The sequence below is a fragment of the Acanthaster planci genome, linkage group LG14 (genome assembly GCF_054643075.1).
Source record: "Acanthaster planci isolate LZ-2023a linkage group LG14, COTS_SCS, whole genome shotgun sequence".
NCBI lineage: Eukaryota > Metazoa > Echinodermata > Asteroidea > Valvatida > Acanthasteridae > Acanthaster > Acanthaster planci.
Window position 1 is genome coordinate 13,322,361 of NC_141790.1, and position 17,430 is coordinate 13,339,790.

At 40.4% G+C, this 17,430-nt stretch overlaps 1 protein-coding gene and 1 long non-coding RNA gene across 2 annotated transcripts in view; one reads left to right on the plus strand and one right to left on the minus strand.

The window, feature by feature from the left end:
• Positions 1-3,571, plus strand: part of LOC110981680 (uncharacterized) — a 39,494-nt gene extending 35,923 nt beyond the window's left edge. Inside the window, exon 4 of the long non-coding RNA XR_015427711.1 lies at positions 3,507-3,571. This is a non-coding gene — a long non-coding RNA (uncharacterized LOC110981680). The remainder of the gene's footprint in view (positions 1-3,506) is intronic.
• Positions 3,572-12,388: 8,817 nt separating this feature from the next.
• LOC110981640 (uncharacterized) lies at positions 12,389-15,799 on the minus strand. The gene is made up of 4 exons (XM_022239360.2): positions 14,767-15,799; positions 13,709-13,880; positions 13,304-13,418; positions 12,389-13,079 (listed from the first exon to the last, which is right to left on the minus strand). Exons 1-4 carry the CDS (start codon positions 15,659-15,661, stop codon positions 12,951-12,953), a joined length of 1,311 nt encoding a protein of 436 aa, XP_022095052.2. The 5' UTR covers positions 15,662-15,799; the 3' UTR covers positions 12,389-12,950.
• Between the last annotated feature and the right edge of the window lie 1,631 nt (positions 15,800-17,430).

A 17,430-nucleotide genomic window follows, 5' to 3' on the forward strand; every position in this document is an offset into this window, starting at 1 on the left:
CATTTGAAAAACATACCGTTTTTCAACAATTACAAAAGATTGAACTTCTTTTTCACTATCTTGACTCATTAAATTTGTGTTTAGCTGTCTTATAGCTGTGGAAACCGACTGCAGGTAATTGAGAGAGAGTAGGGTTCTGAAAAATACCAAAAGCTCGCTTAAGCTTATCGCATTTGGGAGATAAAACTTTTCATAGAGGCCTACTATTTTATTCGATAAAATGAATTCGCTGGATTACATGACTCGAGTCCACTGACTTAGAACTAAGCTGAAGCTAAATTGATTTGAATGGAATATGTTGAAAAACGATTAATCAGAAACGGATGCATACGGTAAATTTACCGCAGATCCAGCTCACTCCTTTGGTCGCAGAGATGAGGAATTTAAAGTAGCTTTATTACAGACGAAAATGAAACAAAAACAACGGTGACGAAGGCTTTGACAAAAAAAACCGTCTGCTTGGACAACGACCCAATCTAGAGACAAAGGACAATCAGTGTGATTAAATATATGCTTGGGTGGGCATTGGTTTAAATCTGTGATACGCCTGAACGAACTAAGATGCCTGGTTCACACGACACAAGCTGAATCTCAGTGTCTAGGTCTAGGCCTTTTAGTCAACGCCACCTATACATACAGTGATACGTTGCCTTAACCTTTAAAAATCTATATTGGTCATGACACCCACAAGATCATACGGCCGGGATCGGTCGACTACATCTGCGGTCTTTTCGCAGAGTACCGGTACCCAACATAGCTTTGGTTATGAATGTTTAAAATTTCATATTCGTTGGAATCTTTATTCTGATGTCTCGGAACAAGTTTATTTGTAAAATGACGTGGCTATCGAATGCATACTGCATTAAGTCCTTCATCGAAATACTGTGGGTAATTGTTGATGTAATGTACCAAGCTTTTCTTTGTGTTTTGTACTGATTAGAATCCGGTTTTAGCATAGTCCTTGGCAAGCAGAATGGGGATGATCCGTTTTCAAATTTTAGTATAAGCCCCGAGTCATCTCTGTTTCTAAACTTGCTCTGCCAATGGTCTTAGCTTCTGGTGCGTGAAATTCAAACTCATGTGTTTTTTTTTCAACGAAAATAAAGACCTAAATTACTGAGATGGAAAATTCAATATACAAGACTATGTTCGGAATTCGCATGTGAAGTCCATAATCTGAGACATATTTGAAAAACAAAGGAAAGGCCAGGTCTGAGGGAGTAATTGCTTCAAAGCAAGCCGCGACGTAGTGAGTGCGCTCCACTTAAGCAGAATCTTCCGTGTGCCATTATGGATCAACGCGGCCAGATATTAATTTGACGCTCAAAGCTGTCAGCTTTAGAGTCGGAATTCCGAGTACCTGTGTGCCTCCCCTCCTCTCCTCTTTGGCTTGTGGAGGCAAACACTTGTGGCACACAGTCGAGGCTAATCAGCCCTGATACCAAACCAAACATGGCGAGTAGTTTATGTTTGATCTAGCATTCCCTTCTGTTGTCTTAAGCAATAAGTAAAAGGCTTAGGCCAGGCATTCCTGCACTCCACGGGTTAAATGACTTCGCAAGTTATACTTCAACGTGAAATGAAGAGTGACGTTCCTCTTGCCTCGCAATGGCATTAACAGAGTCTCTGCGACGGTTTTATCTTTTTCAGTTTTCCCGCGACTTAAGAAATAAATAAATCTAAAAAGCAATAGTTACATGCAAGTGACTACTACAAAGGACGTTTTATCCATCCGCTAAGTCAATAGAATCCCCAATTCCTATTATTTTGCGGCCAAACTGGGAGAGGAGAGGGCATGTCATACCTTTAGAGAAGTTATACAGACACGATGGAGTATTGTTTCTTTCTACCACTGAGTTTGTTATTTGTGGAAATAAAGAAGCAATGAATTCCAACACTGCTCTACTGCAGATCTACACTTGGTCCACTCTTTCTTCTTTCCGTATGTAAAAAAATTCTTAACACATACCAATGAATTGAATTTCAACTTTGGGGTGCTGTATCTCTTCTGGCAGAGTTGCAGAAGTTACTTATGGACGTAATAATTCCGAATGAATAACTTATTGAAGCGAAGAGGAAAGCTTATAAGAATTATTTACTATGATGAATAGTTCTCCCTAGGGATTCTGTTAACACTATAGCCACGAAATAACGTATTCTGTCAAAGAAGCATTTTTTATAAGCTAAAGGTCAAAGGAAGACTGAAGCTAGGTTAAGTACAGGTTGTGTTCCTTTGACATTCAGCAGATTACCAACACCTCATTTTATTGGACCTCGCAAAAACGCCTCGCTTCTGTTTCTAAAGAACTCGACCTCTTAGGAGAAGTTCAGCTATCACATTCGCTTTTGAACGCTTCTCGCTTGCTTAGTGTCCGAATAGTCATGTCTTTCATTCGCCCTGTCTTAAAAATAAAATGTTGTCCATTCAGGAGTGTTGCCGCGTGGGTTTGTATGAATACCTTTTGCGTCAATTATATTTACAAAGTTCATGTTCCACTGTTCCGTTAGACAGATGCTCTTGAGTGTAGTTTTATGAGTCAAACTGCACAAGGCAAACAGAACCTGGCCGTCCGTGTCATTCAAGGATCACAAGAGACATATTGGGTTTGTTATCCTTTCGATTCAGTAAGGATCTAGAAATACATGAGTAAGGAACGAAATAGTGATGTCGGTGCACAGTCGCGCCTACAATGATTGACAATGTGTATCGATGTTCAGCTTCTAAGCACGTCAACACTCCTCCGGAAGCATGAGATTGGCCTGAAAACTTCGCCTATATTGCCCGGAGGTTTTCGATTTAATTGAGTCTTTAATTGAACCTCACAACTTGCAAGGTTTTGGTTGGAATGAGATCCAAGGCATTTGTTTCTGAGTCCGTTCCTTGCCAGGGCGAAAAAAAGAAGTCAAGAAAATTCTGGCGGGATGATTTCAAACGACCATAGGGAACGCATGGAAGGACAGTATAGCTAAAAAGTCGACAAATTTGACGTTAATTATTAGGACTTTTTTCTTGGCTCTACTTTTTGTTTGATGTATTAGAAATAATTATGTCATTTAAAGGCTTAAATTGGTATATAAAAGAAACTTGACAGATGTGTATTTTCATCAATTAATTTGTTGTTTCCTTGGGTTTCACTCTATTCGAAACATTGATATCACTTCAACGTCTAAACTATATATTACCACTTTAACACTCACTGATTTCATCTCCCCACAAATTGCATTCTTTCTTGTTCCTTAAAAATTTTCTTGAAAGGAAAGCTAACATTCTTCTCTTGTTCATTTTCTCAGTACAAGCATGGTCACCACTCGTTAACATAATTTCCACTAATGTAGATACCGTACATATGAGTCGCTTTTGAAGCCCCAAAGCCATCCGTAAAGGCGTGCACTGTTTTCTTCCTCCGTCTTTGTCCATCTTGTCATTTCTTTCTACCGCATAAATATTCACCGTGGGATTCCTTCAGTCATTGTCAGTTCAGACTATTTGTTTTTGATATTCCTAGGACGGTTTGGCTTTTGTCCCTTGATTGTTCTGCATCGTTGAAGAGATGGCACAGTCCACACAGGTAGGGCTTACTTGCTTCTATACACATCTTTTTTTCTCCTGAAATTTCCATTTAGCAGAGTCATATACCACGAGAAAACATAAAGTGTTCAGTCAAACGTTTGATTTAATATGTTTCATGGGTTTTTGTGTAGTATCCTCGAGTGGATTTTTTTTACATCCAGCAAATATGCTCGACGAGTTATTCGTTTACGTCGTAGAATAATGTCATGCGCGTATAGGGTATATATTGTTGTTGCATGCATCTAGATTTGCCCATTAGCAGGAGAAATCTTACCAATTTCAACAACCGGCTTGGGATTTTTTTTTAGTACAAACTTATCTAGTCATTTTCTCTTAGCTAAAATAAGACAAGCTTGTCTTCAGATTTTGGGGATTTTTTGATTTTATTCCCGGGAAAACGTCGATTGAAATGGATTTTTTTTATACTGAATACTGAAGGTCTAGGCATTCACGAGTAGCATCTTATCGATTTTGTGACGCTTCCTATCGACTGTCCTGCCGCATGCCGCTCAGTCTTCAAAGGCCTTCGCTTGGAAATTTGACGCCCTGAAAAATTGTGTTACGTTCTTAAAACAGGGTCAAGAAGGTGTCTCAAGTGTGAAAGTGACAACAGGTGAAGGTACAACACAAGAAGTGCCAAAAACGGTCATTTTAAATCTTTCGTCGTGCATGTCATTTGCATATAGGCCTAAATTGAATTTGTTTACGAAAATAAACATTTAAGTGAAACATGAAACAGATGCCATGTCGCCACTTTATTGAGAATCTGAAGTAATGAAGTTAACAAGATATTACATTCAAAGCTTTTTATTCCCCCCCCAAAAAAATTAATTACCATGGAACATGTTGAGAGAATATGAATACATATACATGTGGTACATATTTAGTACATCTGAAGTTGATCGCTCGATTTAATACTGTCAAAGTCATCACTTTTTCGACATATTTTGATAGTCTCGAAATTCGACAGTCTTGTATGTCCATGGCTTAACACAGCGTAATGATACAAACAGCTCGGTGTCTGTTGTCTGATATTCACAGAGAAATGACTTAAGTTTCGATTTCTTGATAACATGCCTCTCCAGATTGAGGCGCCCTGTAAGTCCTCGGAATCGCTCGAATTTCTTTTTAAAAATGTTTGACAAGCTATCGCTACCGGCGAATCGCTTCATTTTTTCATCGTCGACAGGAACTTAGGATTTGGAGCAGAATTGACTTGAAATCCCTCCGTAATAACCTGCGACAGGTCCGGCAACGCCTGATATCTATTTCTGCGTCTTCACTTTTTTGCCAGGCCATTACATTTGCAGAACTTGGCCACGGGCGATTCATGAACTCAAAGTGGGACGGTGATGTGCCAGACCTAAAGAAAGCGTTAATTTCCTTGTAGTCAATGAATAATGCATGCTACAAACGTGGAAGCATTTTGGCCTGCATGAGTCCATGTGGAAAGTTGATACTAGTACAATAACTATTCAAGCATAATTTTCATTTAAACTAATTCAATGACAAGTTTTTGATTACAGTCGAGAGCTAAACTTAAGATCATTAGACCTATGGTATTCTATGCAGGCTTGCATTTTATCTGGATCAAGCGCGCTGGATTAAATCGCAGTTTAATTTGTGGGATTAATTTTTACCACTAACGTCGTAAAGGGACTGCGTAACTTCGTGTGTGAAATTGACAGTGCTACTTGTTCTCTTGACTGTAGTGTAGATATCCAACGTGGTTAGCTACAAAACTGGCAAGTGTTATAATGCTCATCTTTCAGTGATGCAGTTTCGTAAGTCGTTCCTCACCACAAGTGTTTCCCATGACTGTGTAGTGATGCAGTCTTTTCCCCGGTCTCTTTTTAGCTCATTGGCAAGGCCTGTAGTTTCCTAGAGCGACCTTAAGTGACCGACTGAAAAGTTGTTTTGCCGTTTGCGCTGCGGCGTGTTTCAGCCCGGACCGGTAGCCATTGCTTGCTGCCCGATCGATCAAGCAGGTCATTGAAGGACGCATTCCTGCACCAGTTTGGGTGCAATGTTTACCTTCTCTGGATGTGACAAGACTAAAGTCATTCGATAACAAACCATACCCAAAAAGGGAAGCAGCTTAATTAGCATGCCCAAACTGTGTCACGTCCTGTGTGAAACCTGCCTAAATGAAGCATGCCGAACGGGTTGAAACACTTGTGTATATGGAATGTTTTGGATTATTCGATAATTTGCAATGTACATCCATCTTGCAGATGTCAAAAGTATATTCCTCGTTACAAATCATTGTGACAAACCACAAAGTTGCTCCAAACTTGGGAAAGGCGAACCTTATATTGGGTTTTGCATCTCATCACACTTAGAGTCTGTATTGATGTTCTTTGGACTTTTTTCTCTAAAAGAAAGTCCGTTGTTTGTGGATTCAGCTCGGTAGATGTCGCATCAGAACTGCAGCATTTTCGGTAAGTTTTGTCGTTACCTATATAATAAAGGCGTTTCAAGCAGTAGTTTTTTCTTTCTTCGAACCCAAAGTTCATCACTATCTTTCACGCAGAATTCGATATCAGGATTAGGCTACACACCGGATCCATCCTGAAACCACCTCATTCCAGTGACTGTTAAGCTATTCGTGGGAGTAGTAAATTTCGGCGCCCAAACGTATCAACGCCCACAGACAATAGGCTGCTCCGCCGTAGATGCAACTTGGCGTGAACTGTACAAATTTGTCCTGTCTATGCCAGACGGCATCATGTCTATTGACTTTTCCTAATTGGACCGATTAGCTTTGTGTCTTCTGCATGGACTGTGTATAGGTACATACATGCTGCTAATCTCAGTACACACTGAAACGGGTCTGGCTGTCATGTACAGCCGATACATCAGTCGTTGATATAGCCCAACGAACAAAAATGAACAGCCCAAGTAATCCACTCGCGTTATATGTCACGACAAGTGCATGTACTTCACTGGAAGACTAAACCAGTATGTTTTTTACCTTGACCGTGAAGTACACCAAAGTCTCTCGTATTACAGCTGGTACACAACGTTGTTTTAAAGATGTTTCAACATGGAAATGATGTCACGATGTCATTTCAGTCAATAGTCAACGTAGAAACAACGTCATGTTGCCACTTGAACCCGTCAGTGTTGGCAACAGTGTAAATCTGTTGTAAATAACCAACATGGCAGGTGTTTTGTTTCGTGTCTAAAACGTATCGTATTTCATCACAGAATTTAACTACAGGCCTTCAATGTCTGTTATTATTGTGTAATGAAAAATATACACTAAGGTCGCATTCATGTATAACTTTATTGTTCAAGTTTCATGTCCTCATTAATTATATATGCATTTCAATAGATAAATAAATGGCGTCATAGAGTATAAGCTATATTAAATTCCCGATTAAAATTCTGCGTCATTCTAGCCGACTCGACGGAAACACCATACGCGATATAAATACTGAAGTGTTGAATTTGGTGCTTACTTATATGCGGTCATTGACTAATGTTTTTAGCGTATGGCATGCATCTTGGAGCAATTCTCTTCAATGTGAGTTGTTATTCTTAGTAATCCTAATTTCACGGTTGGTGGAGTGGCGAGTCAAGATTATGCCGGGACTTGTGAAGGAGCCAAGGCATCCTGGCCTTGCCGAGGCTCGTTCTTATACCACGCCAAAATACTTTCCACGACACGACCCTTGATGCGCTGGAGACAGATTTCCTTTTTTACTACTCTAATGTAAATTACTCGGGTTGGGTGTTTTACCTGTCTAACGAGGCTTCATCCAAAATTCCTCCACAATTTTAATGAGCATAATTCTACTCTGTCGGGGAAATGTTGTCAAAACGTGTATACCATTTGTGAAAACTATGTACGGCATAAAGTCTAAAGGATTGCAAAAGGGGGGGGTCACTTGCCCAAAACTGTGGCAAAGAGAGCCGAAGAATTTGATAGAACTCGACGGGCAATGGCGACAAATTCAGTGAGGAAATCCACGTTACAGGAGGTGAACGAAATGACTTTCGTAGTCAATGTGATTAACACCAGCAGAGTCAATTGGTGAATCATAGAGGACCGTGAATTGGTACATGTATATCTGATGGTAACATTAACTATGGATGGGTAGCGCGGATAAATACTAAAATGCAATACCGAAGATGCGACTGTGATATCCTCACAGAGTTAAAGTTTGCACTATTCTGAAGCCATATGCCAAATGCCATTTAAATGCAAATCGTTTAAATCATAGGGCGACAGGGCTCTTCAAATAATCAAACCCATCTCCTAACACTAGTGGTAACCATGAGACAATGGTCTTTCTGGTTTCTTGTAATATAAAGCGTCGAATGTCGGAAGAAAAATATCATCCCTCACAATAATTAAGGAAAATTTGGAAGACTTTATCGTCAAAGAATGCAGCTAAAGACATAGTTCAGAGATAATTTTGTCCTTTTTCTTTTGGAGTTTATCTTCAATTTACCTTTTGAAATTGTGTATTTTTGTTACCCTTAAAGTATGTAATTCCTCAAAACCTAAATTTGAAATTTTAGTGGAGGCTTAGCTTAATTTTCCTTTTTCTGAGCAATATGTTGCCATAATATTTACATATATATTCAAAAGCTTACATTCGAATTCCTCTCAATGTTCAGAACAAATTAACAAAATTTATAATTTATATGGCTTTTATACCATTAGCCTCGCCAATGAACTGTGAAGGATTGTAGCTTGTTGCGATGAAGCGACTAGCGTGTTAATGGAACTGGGAGCGGGATAAGAGAGGTACGCTCGGGTACCCCCTGTACCTGCAGTATATTTCCTTGATCATTCATCGTTTCTGAAATTTGCTGAGCCTTAGGCATGGCTTATACGCTGAATCCTGCAGCGACTTCACAGAGTAATTGCCTTCAATTATAGATGTTTTTGTTGTTCAGACAGACGGGTGTTTTTTGCCTTTTTAATTAAAAACGCAAAGATGTTCCCCCTATGCCTTGCTCATGTAGCACGTGTATTTTTTCGTCTACGTTTCTGTATAGTCCGTAGAATACAGCACAGTGCAAAATAATTGAAATCATAAGCCAGTGGGGACCAAATTAAAGAGATCCACCCAAACTTTATGCAGATTACGTGCTACGTAATCGCATTACCCTCTTCCCGATTCATTTCCTGATTCACCTAAATGACTAAAAATTGCCTGATTTGTGGCAAATTGGGACGGTCCTGTTCGTTGATTAAACGAACACGCATTGGTCGAGACTTGTGCATGTGCAGCGCAGGAGAGGAATTAAAGAAGCAGATAAAAAAAAATGGGAGAGTGAGCAGAGCTGGGGCGAGATTGAGCTTGGTATCAGGTTGCAATGAGAGCTACCATGACTCCGGTAGATTGTGACAAAACATCGCCGCGAAAAGTTCAGGCATACGCACCAGTGGGACCGGCACTTTCCGCGGACGAGTCGACAAATTTGGATTAATAACGAAGCCTCAAGTTGATTACCATTGTCTACAGTTGCAGGCTCCGTGGCCAAGCCGAGATTAGGGTCAGTTGATGAGATTCTAACGTGACGTCAACAATGGCAAATCGACAGGTAGTCCTTACTGAGCGACAAAATGTTGGCGACGCACACCTCCTGAATCATGGTATACGTGACGTTACGTGGTGGTCAAACGTTCACTTTTCTCTTATTTCGACGCCCCAGGATAAATCTCGACACTAAGTGTCTTTAAAATTGTGAATGGTATTGAAAGATTCGCAAACGGGGCCGCATCCGTTTTCCTGTTTTCTTGGAAAGATGTATTTGCTGAATGCTGCTTTATTGTATAATTGCTATTACATATATTTGTAGAGTATTAAGGTATATTTGTATATGTATATACAGTATATCGTTTACACATTTCCAACTTTCAATATTTAGACGAGAATATCCAGTTTGATTTCATTAAAACTGCAATAGTTTTATTTCTGATTGACCACGACCAGGCAGTTTCAACATATAATGCCTCTTTGTGATTTAATGTAAGCGGAAGATGCTATATAGGAACAAAAACAGAGAAGCTTTTGAAGTCATCTCATACTAGAGATCTCCTTCCCCCTATCAGACTTGAGACTCTTTCTAACTGTCTTCGAAATTCTCATAATTTTTCTAAATTGCATACCAGGACAACTTGGTTTTAAAAATTTTAATTTATTAAAACATGTAGATTGTAATTATTTACACGCTCGTTAAATATCGTGCTTCGTCTCTCGTGTTTCGTTTATTTTACATGTACTTATTTCCCTTAAGCTTGGTGTACTTTTTAAATTTTGTCGTTGTTAAAGTTCATCGGTTTAATGTGCACTGTCTTGAAATTGATTGTAAATGTTTCAATTTTTTGTAAATACTTTAGTAACTTTTCGTTAATACGATGTAATGTGTTGTAAATTTTTACTGTAATTTGGCCTTTGGCCACGAGTGTAAAAATAAATAAACCAAATAAATTTTTTCGACAGGTTTAAACAATTATCCTGTAAATACTTGTGATCATTTTACGCACAGGCATACTTGTAAAAAAGACCTCTTCAGTAGAATTTTTCGACTCAGTGTAGAGCCGTGGATTTCAGGAAGGTGATACTGTAAAACATAAAAGAGATTTGAAAACCTTAGATTGAATCCACTGTCTCTAATATTACATGTGTCTTCTGGTTAAATGTGTTTTTTTATTTTCCATCGGTTGGCAGTTGCGGATTTTAGATGAGCAATGAACTGGTAACAATGCTATTTTTATATTTTACTTATGCAGTGAGTTCAGAGGTATTTTAAGATTAAATTACAGAATGCAATTTGCCATTACGGTGGTGAAAAATGTAGGTGTGTTTTTAGGCAGTGCGTTGGAGTGTTTTGACGGGCACTACCCTTTGATAGGTTTGGTGTTGTACCAAGCTAAGCTTTCTGTAACACGATCCCTAACTCCCTGATTGTTGTTCCTCCGTTTCTCCTAATCTTCACGTTGATTGTTACCGTCTTGCTTCTCTCGTCTTGATCTTTCCTCCGTATCGTCGTTTAGAAGTGTTTGTCCAACCTTGCAGTACCGTGGATGAGCCTGACGATCATTGCAGCTCTACATGTACTTGAATGAAGTTTTGGTATGATACCTTTGTTGTGCATAAAGTAGCCTGCAAGACTCATGGAAGGTGCAAAACGATTTGATTTGAAACCTAGGAGTATTGTATACACCGAAATACTGAAGTAGAAGTGTCTGTAGAGATTCTGAACAGTAATTTGGAGCTTAAGCTACCCTTCTATAGAAACTGTAATGTCAAATAACGATCTCTGGTATCAATATGATCATTCACTCTCCACTAAGTAATCATCAAAAATCCGTAAGACAGAACCAAAATATTAGCAGGATATTTCACATTGAAAACATTAACGTGCTTCAGTAAATCAACAATTAAATGCCTCCACATATACCTTGTTTAGACTTTTTCAACTTAAACGTTTTTCTCTTCAACTTATCTCTGGAAAAGAGCTGGTGAGTATTCAGTCAAATCTGTCTTTTCGTCACGTGATCATCAAGTAAGTTTGTGAAAAAAGGTCTTGAAAACAGAAACAGCGCCCACGTATTTCTTTCCATAGGACTTTCTTGTCCTGTATAGGACTCTACATATCAACCTGCTCCTTCGGATGCAGAAATTAGAGTAATCTAACCCTTGAGGGTTGTGACGTAGACGGAGCGTCTCCTCGGTCCTTGATTGGTCGCGAAGCAATGGACTTCAGTGACGGTAAACAACCTCCAAGACACCATCAATCCATCGATGAATGCGCCTGTAGCACCGCAAGCATCATTTTATATTGCAGAATCATAAAATAAGCAGTAACAGTTGGCATATGTGCTAAGTAAAAATCGACAGGGAACCAATCAGAGTTTCTGTCTATTACACGTCACTGAACTGGTAACCAACGTTATGGATGCTTTAAGAAATTCTGTGCACTTAGCAGCTTCGTGAAATGAACCTCAAACCGTCTGTCTACGCTAGTCTAATTTAAGACCAAACGGTAACTTGCTGACAACGCTGACGTAGAGAGCCATATCAATCAGTCTGCATACACGTCTTTGGCATAATTCGGTCTTCCATAGTTTGGATTCCTTAAATATTACTTTCTTGCAAGCTCGTGGTCTGTCTTGCAGTGGGCTTAGACTGAATTGGTTCGATGCACGATGCGTCGGATAGAGATATGTCTACCAAATGTACCCTTTGAAGTACTTGAGGCAAACACCTACGTATGAGGAGCGAAATAAATTTCAATTTTGGTTTTGAATTGCCCCCATCCACACCCCTAGCAATTGGATGACCCTTTTAGAGCAGCTGTCGCATCTCAGCTTACACTCATTGTGTATAATGCATGCCGCCTTTCTTTTGGAACGAGTAGTTTATATTTATGGGCAGTTTTTTCAAAGAAAACGAAGATAACTTTGTAATTGTAATTTCCTTTCCTCGTCTGTTTGCAGAGGGAGAGTGAATTCATACAAAGAGCCAATACATATTACGTAGCGTGAGATAGAACTGGGCATCCACTAACCTTCCATCAACACCTGAAGAATCGTGTCAACCACAAATGTTCCGACGAGAGAGGGCGGTCTACTAATTTGATATTGGTGTGCAATATTGCGTGTTTCGACGAATGTACGTATAAGTTGGTGCTAGCAACACAAGGAATGTTTATGTTGTCTCGTATTGATGCATTCAGACTTCAAGTCTTTGTAATTTACATCTCCTAACCACTGTGACCTTAACCGCGAGCTAGGTAACTATTGCTGGACGTTAATGCCACATTCAGAAATATGAGGAGAAATATCGTGAATATTTTTCGCCCGATTTAATACTCCATATAACTTCAATTGGTTCTCATGTGAATATTAAACTTTAAGTTGATTGTAAGGCAAACAACTTGGATTACAATGTATTTCGGACAATGTGCTAGTGTTATGGATACATGGGGCTTCTCAATTACGGCTGCATCATTAGAACTATGTTCAGATAAAGTTTATAAAGCCTATACAGTAACATCAGATCCGGCAGGAACCAGTTGAAACGGCAATATTTATTGGTCGGACCCTAACATTTGAGAATCATAGCAGAAATGATCGTCAGCGACGCGCCATTCACAGGCAAGACAGGACGCATCCATGCATAGACACAACACTCAGATAAGCAAACAAGACTATCCGAGATGTCGTTTGATTCAATCGTGAAATATCTGCGATATGTCCACTCGACAAGATTTAACATGTGTTCATCTGATGTACACTGAAGAAGCTTCAGGAGACAACAGTACTGTCAGACAGATTGCTCAATGATCAACTCAGGGTACATCTGGAATTTCCTCTGTAAATTATGCGTCTGCGTAGCATGATCTGCGACACTTAATTGGCAGCACTAAACACAAGAAATCCGCTAAAGGTGGTGTAGTGGAATTGATCGCTATAGACAGCATAGTTTGCACTGGCGGGCATACGGAGCCACACACTGTCGCCGGCAGACAACCTCAGAATCTGAAGAGGAGAAATGAAGGAATTCGAAATTGAGTTCCCACGAGACGATTAAAATAAGCTTGATGTGCAAAATCACCGCCGAAAATGTAGTTATATTGTTTACTGCATGACGAGATTTGTTCATCCGGTTTCAGCAAACAGTTGAACATTGCCGAGCTTAGCTCCTGCCTTTAGCAACTGAGTGTAATTTATTTATTGACTGAGACAGCGGGTGACTATATTACCGTGCTCTGAGTACTGCTGATACTTCGCATGGCTTCGTCGGTGTTGGTTGCCACCTGTAACTCGTTATTTTTCATCAGAGCTATACCTAAAATACGGTTGCTGTAAGTGCGTAGCCTGTCAAGAAGGGGAACACACAAGAATTTCATTTATGCGTAAAAGTAGATGAATTCGTTTCTGCTTTGCTGTTTCATTATTTTTTCTCAGCGAAAATTCTTTACTATTGTGTGTTGCCTTCAAGGCAGTATCAGCTAGCAAGAAATACGTTTGCCCTGTTTTTATGGTAATTAAAAAAGAACGATATCTTTCTTCAGACATATTGAAAGCCTATACAGAAGCCCAGGGTCACAACTTCAGAGCGCCCTCTTTTTTCCCACTGGAGACAAAGTAAGCCCGAATGAACTCACGTATATGAGAAAAAGTAGAATCCAGGGATCCGGCAAACGAAGGAGTTGTTGTTGAAGTTGAAATCACCTCCCTTGTTGGAAATGTTGACATCAAAGTTTAGGGATTGCATCTGACTTGATGACCCGTGCTGTGAATGGGTAGAAGAGACGGAGAAGGCTGACTTCCGAGTGTCTGAGAGAAAATGATTTGGAATAAACAATCAATCGACACTCGGATTTGATTGGAATGGAAAATAACGTGTCTCTATTCCTTATAATATCCATACCCATTTGATAGCATTGATGTTAATGTTATTCTGAGACTGGTGAACTGATGTCAGCCGAGGGCGCAATGGACGTACTTGTCATTCGCAGGTCAGTGGCCAAACAATGTGGGACCAGGACCTCTCAAACTCTCGAGGTTACATGATGAAACATCTAATTGATGGAGACATCGCTGATTCCCAGCAAATGCAAAAGGAAAGACTTATTTGTCGTTAATTACAACCTCAGTGGTTGCAGCTGAAGATTACAGCAGTATAAATAACATCATACTTTTGTTAAAGGTTTTCAGTGGTTCTGGTAGGGTTTCTCCAAGTTTTTTCCCCGGAATTATTTTTATAACATCTATTAGACAATGAGGGTTTCTCCAAGTCGTCTTTGATGAGTGATCGTTTGGAGTACATTTTGGAGTCGGTTTACATGAAGTGTATAGATGAATTAAACCGAAGGCTGTTATACATAATTAGCTCTACGAACTGCGTGTACGAGGTTGATTTTTAATTGAAGTGCAGGAATTTTTCTGACACTCGTACATGCAATAGCTGCAGTGCACTATGAGGTGTTTAACAACATGAGTTCACATAATGAAAAAATGACCCATGCATAATAATATCGTAGATAATACGAAAACTGTTTAAATTCAAGTGTGAAGGAAATTCAGATTATTCAAGTAGACCTGCTAATAATCGCCAGCTGGTGTTTTAACACGACTCTGGATCACGTTGTGACCGCCATTCAAAATCAACTAACTGTGGAATTGAATTTAATTGTAGGACTAAGCATGTTCATCATCTTACCAGCTGTTCTGGCCCGTTCTGCCTCTTCAAGGAACCGATCCTCCTCATCAACATCCAGCATCCCCTTGACAGCATTCACGGTCTCATCGTCTGCATTCTCTCTTTGTCTCACTTGAGTGGACAGGGTAATTCGCTTGCTTAATTCCTCCAACTTCTTCCTCAGCTCAGCGTTCTCGTTGCTCAGCTGTTGTAAAGCCAGACCGACCATTCCCAAATCTGGGACCGAGTCCCCATCATCATCGGCCCGGCTGAACTCTGTTACTCGGTCGGGTCGTAGAGCAGCCAGTTCTGCTGCCCTGTTACTCAAGTAATCCCGGAGTACTTCTATTCGCTCCCTCGTATTTCGCTCTTCTGGAGTCACGGTCTCTTCTGGTGCTGCTCTCTTCGAGAAATCCGGAAATAGGTACGTTAGACCTCTCTCTAACTGTTCCACAAGTTGTCGCAACTCTTTTTCTCCGTTTTTTGGCGGCTTGGGGGACCCGACTAGGACAGCGAGCTCCAACTCGCGGTTTCGCTGATCGAGTTCCTGGATTCGCCCCTCAAGTCCTGACACCGTGTTCTCCAGCGCGTTCAGGCGGCGTGCTACGGGACTACTCCCCACAGATTCGCCGCTCTGGCCCCCACGGTGCCTCACGTCAACTCGCCGATCCGTGACAGTGGCTGCATCGGCGCACCCAGTCAACCGAACTGTCGGTAAAACCGCGACTAAAACCCAGCACCAGAAAAACGAGCATGTCAACACCGCCATGATGAAGGCTTTTCTATTGTAACCCTTCGACCAATGAATAATGTCACCTGTGTACTGTCGGTATTTGATGCAGTCTTCCGTGACAAGACTTGGGAAAGGCAACATATGTGAACGGTTATCAATAGAGTCAATATTTTCACCAATCATAATTATCTGATTCTAAATGAATATGCGATAAGTTATTGAAAGAATAAGAGGCCACTCGAAAATCTCTTTGACAACCAAGCTCGAGCTCTGAAGTGACACGGGCAGGGACTCAAAAAGCTAACTGTCCAACATTTTCAATTTTCCAAGGCAATCGATGTTGTGTACAGCTTTATAGGCCTATACCCCGCTGTTTCGACTTTGTTCTTTTATTCCCCGGCAAACGAAGCTAAACGTCCGTTACTATACCTGTGTGGGTCGCATATTTTCAATAATGTAAAAGGTTACGGATCAAATAAGGCAAATGTAATCCAGTCTGGCATTTGCCAACTCGGGACCTAGATAACATAAACTCAGACGTCATGGGGTGCACTGAGTTAACTAATCAAGTTGACATTTTTGAGCGAACTACTGCTAGGACCGGAATGTTTCTTGAAATTCTTGCCCGATTTCATTAGTTTTCAATAAAACAACAAGGTGTTGCATTATTATGCTTGCAAAATTCCCCTCATTGTGGATACTCAGATGTGTCCGTCTATCTTGCTGGAATTCAGTCCACACGGGTAAGCCCTGGCGTGTACCTTCATTGTACCGATTTTTTTTATACCGATTCATGGTAATTATCATGAAGTAAATTATGCTGGTAGTGCATAACTCGCGGTAAATAGGGTAGTTTACACACTCCTCTTTAAGAATTACCGGGGATTCGACCATCGATCCCAGTCTCGTTCTTGTACTGAACGCATACAAAAAAGAACAAACAGACACCCCCAAGAAACAAACGAATAAACAAACGGGCCGAGGGGATGTCCTCTGATCACCCCCTCCCCCGAGAAGTGACAGACTACAGTAGTGAATATGTGAGCACACGCCGGGAGGGTGCATGTAGTCAACGCTGAATATCACCGTTGCTAAGAAGACGAAGTATCTCCTTCAAATTCAAAGCTATGTGGAAGAATTCGTATGGCTTCCATCAGAAAGCCGGCAAATCTCGTGGAAGAGCAGACTTGAATGCAGGTCAACCATTGTGGAGTTGCTTCGACTGAAAGAGCCCTAGGTATACGCAATGTCGGAAAGGACCCCCCCGCCTTGCGATACGAAATTATGAATGTGTCATTTTTCTGCACAACCGCAGACTGCCCATGTGTCTTTTCGGTGAGTGACCTAGCTTAGTTTGAACCCGATCCCAAAATTAAAAAAAATGACAACAATCATTGAAGCACGTACATACATAGTGTCCCTTGCCCCGTGAATTCCGGAGCAGATGTACTTTTACTTAATAGGAAAAAAGAAAGTTAGCAGATGTTTATGGTCTGAAAACAGCAACCCACAAGACCAGGATATCAGCCCATTCCTTGAAATATGAGACATATGCGCCCACTCGCCTGTGATTTGTAGTAAGACAGGAACATCCGATACAAAAGCAATGTCTCGTGGGTTTCAAAAGCCGCAGTTTATTGTGACAACTTATATTATTAATTGATTTGTGGGACGTATTTAACCACGGAGTTAGGCTCCACCGTGGTCTAGTAAGTTCGAAGTAGTGTTTTGCGCGAAGCAATATCACGCAAATTTCAATCGTTGTGCTCAGTTAAATCTTACAATGCTCCAAATTGTCAGTGTTATGAAATTTATGAATTGGTGAACCCAATGGACCATTTTCTCGCCGTTTCACATGATCTCTCATGAGGAAAATACATAATATAAGATAATAAAAACACTACTGGAATTTGGGACGCGTCAGGCGCCGGGATGCTTGATCAAATGAGTTC

Excerpts from the sequence above, each read along its gene's own strand:
- LOC110981640 (XM_022239360.2), bottom strand. The coding sequence starts at position 15,661 with ATGATTGGTGAAAATATTGACTCTATTGATAACCGTTCACATATGTTG. Across the intron at positions 13,881-14,766 it reads AGAACGGGCCAGAACAGCTG|ACACTCGGAAGTCAGCCTTC; the intron begins GTAAGATGATGA and ends ATTTTCTCTCAG. Across the intron at positions 13,080-13,303 it reads TCAGCAGTACTCAGAGCACG|ATTCTGAGGTTGTCTGCCGG; the intron begins GTAATATAGTCA and ends TCTCCTCTTCAG.